Source organism: Lycium ferocissimum, chromosome 7 (genome assembly GCF_029784015.1).
Source record: "Lycium ferocissimum isolate CSIRO_LF1 chromosome 7, AGI_CSIRO_Lferr_CH_V1, whole genome shotgun sequence".
NCBI lineage: Eukaryota > Viridiplantae > Streptophyta > Magnoliopsida > Solanales > Solanaceae > Lycium > Lycium ferocissimum.
In genome coordinates, this window is record NC_081348.1 from 28,094,427 (window position 1) to 28,095,918 (window position 1,492).

Sequence of the window (1,492 nt, forward strand, 5' to 3'; positions counted from 1 at the left end):
AAGCAGACATCAAGCTGAGAGAATAACATGTTAATCTCTTCATTTTAGCAGCTTCCTAGACTTTGTAAAGGTCCATTTTAGTTTGATAGATGGCAGCTACCCAGTTTCTGATGTAGAACAAAGCTAACTTTTTTGTAGGTTAATTGTCTATTCTGGGCTGACATATAAATTGATAGTCTTTTGTCCTTATGGTCCCTGTACAATTACACCGCCTCTCATCTTTTGCTGGATCAGGTCTGTAACTTATTTTAAGAGATCAGGTTTATGCCCCTCTCTGTAAGTGGATTTCAAGAAAAATAAATCAATATATATTGTTTAGTTTTGAAGGAAGGAACACTTTGGGTGAAAACTTATACGTAAGTTATAACATTAACATGAGATGAAACTTTACACTAACACCCTTAAAAAAAGGAAGGTGTATCAACAAAATTAGGAGTCGCTAAATATGTCACTGTAAGTTTTAACTTTATACACTGATATTTTAAATCTACATTGGAACTTTCTGGTTTGGAGCCATGTTAACAAGGGAAAGGAGCGAAATCTACATTGGTTGCCTGCTTTATTCTTGTATTCTAATGTTCTCCAGCTTTTTCGTCAAAGCTTTTGATATCCTTGACAGCCACACAGCTCATTTGATGATAAAGGTAAGCAGTTGTAACTTGTATGCATGCAATGTGATCACACTCATCCTAATACAGTTCCCTTGTTAATATATCATTACTTTTGCCTCGAACTTAATATGTATGCACACAATGTGTGATCACATTCATTTTGAACTCGTTGACTCTAGTTTTGAACTCGTCTCTGTCTAATGACTGACTTGAATACTGCTTGTGCTAGGTATACACTGTGCTGACATTGTTCATGGGGTACTATGTAGTATATAGCCAAGAGATATTGTATAATGCTCGGTATGGAGATGTTAACTTTGTCAACTGCACATTCACCGTGTTCTTCCATTTACCGGCTATTGTGGTCCATGCTGCAAGAGTATACCTGGGTGCAGAAATTGAGCAACACAGACAGAATTAAAGCTGATACACTTGGAACTATAATAGAATAAATAGAGAGTACTATGCACCTTAGCAGATGGGGAACTGTAAATGATGAAAAGATTCTCCTTTGTGGCTACATTTTACTGATTGAATTTGAAATTCGATAGTCTGCTTTGAGGATTTCTTGGCAAATACTGATGGTTGATTACCTTACCCCGTAGATATACTTTGTGATTAAAAGAAAATCTTGAATAGAATACACATAATTGTTCTTCCTTTTTATTCAAGATAGTGCAATAAAACTATTTGGACTGTTACGATAACCGGTCCATCACCTACTTAACTCAAAATTGAGCATATTGAACTGTTACAGTTTCAAATTTTAGGAGTCTCATTAGAAACCCAGAGAAGAGCTATTTGGGGTATGTCACAAATGCTCACTCGACAATTTTACTTTATTTCTATATTTATTAATAATTTAACTTTAAACCCATTTT

General features: G+C 35.0%; 1 protein-coding gene across 1 annotated transcript; it reads left to right on the forward strand.

Annotated features, from left to right (window-relative positions):
* Window positions 1-491: 491 nt before the first annotated feature.
* On the forward strand, window positions 492-1,130 carry LOC132062080 (bax inhibitor 1-like; the record flags this gene model as incomplete). Its single annotated transcript, XM_059454725.1, has 2 exons — window positions 492-644; window positions 841-1,130. Coding segments are annotated over 2 exons (345 nt in total), but the record flags the coding sequence as incomplete, so codon positions are not given.
* Window positions 1,131-1,492: the final 362 nt, after the last annotated feature.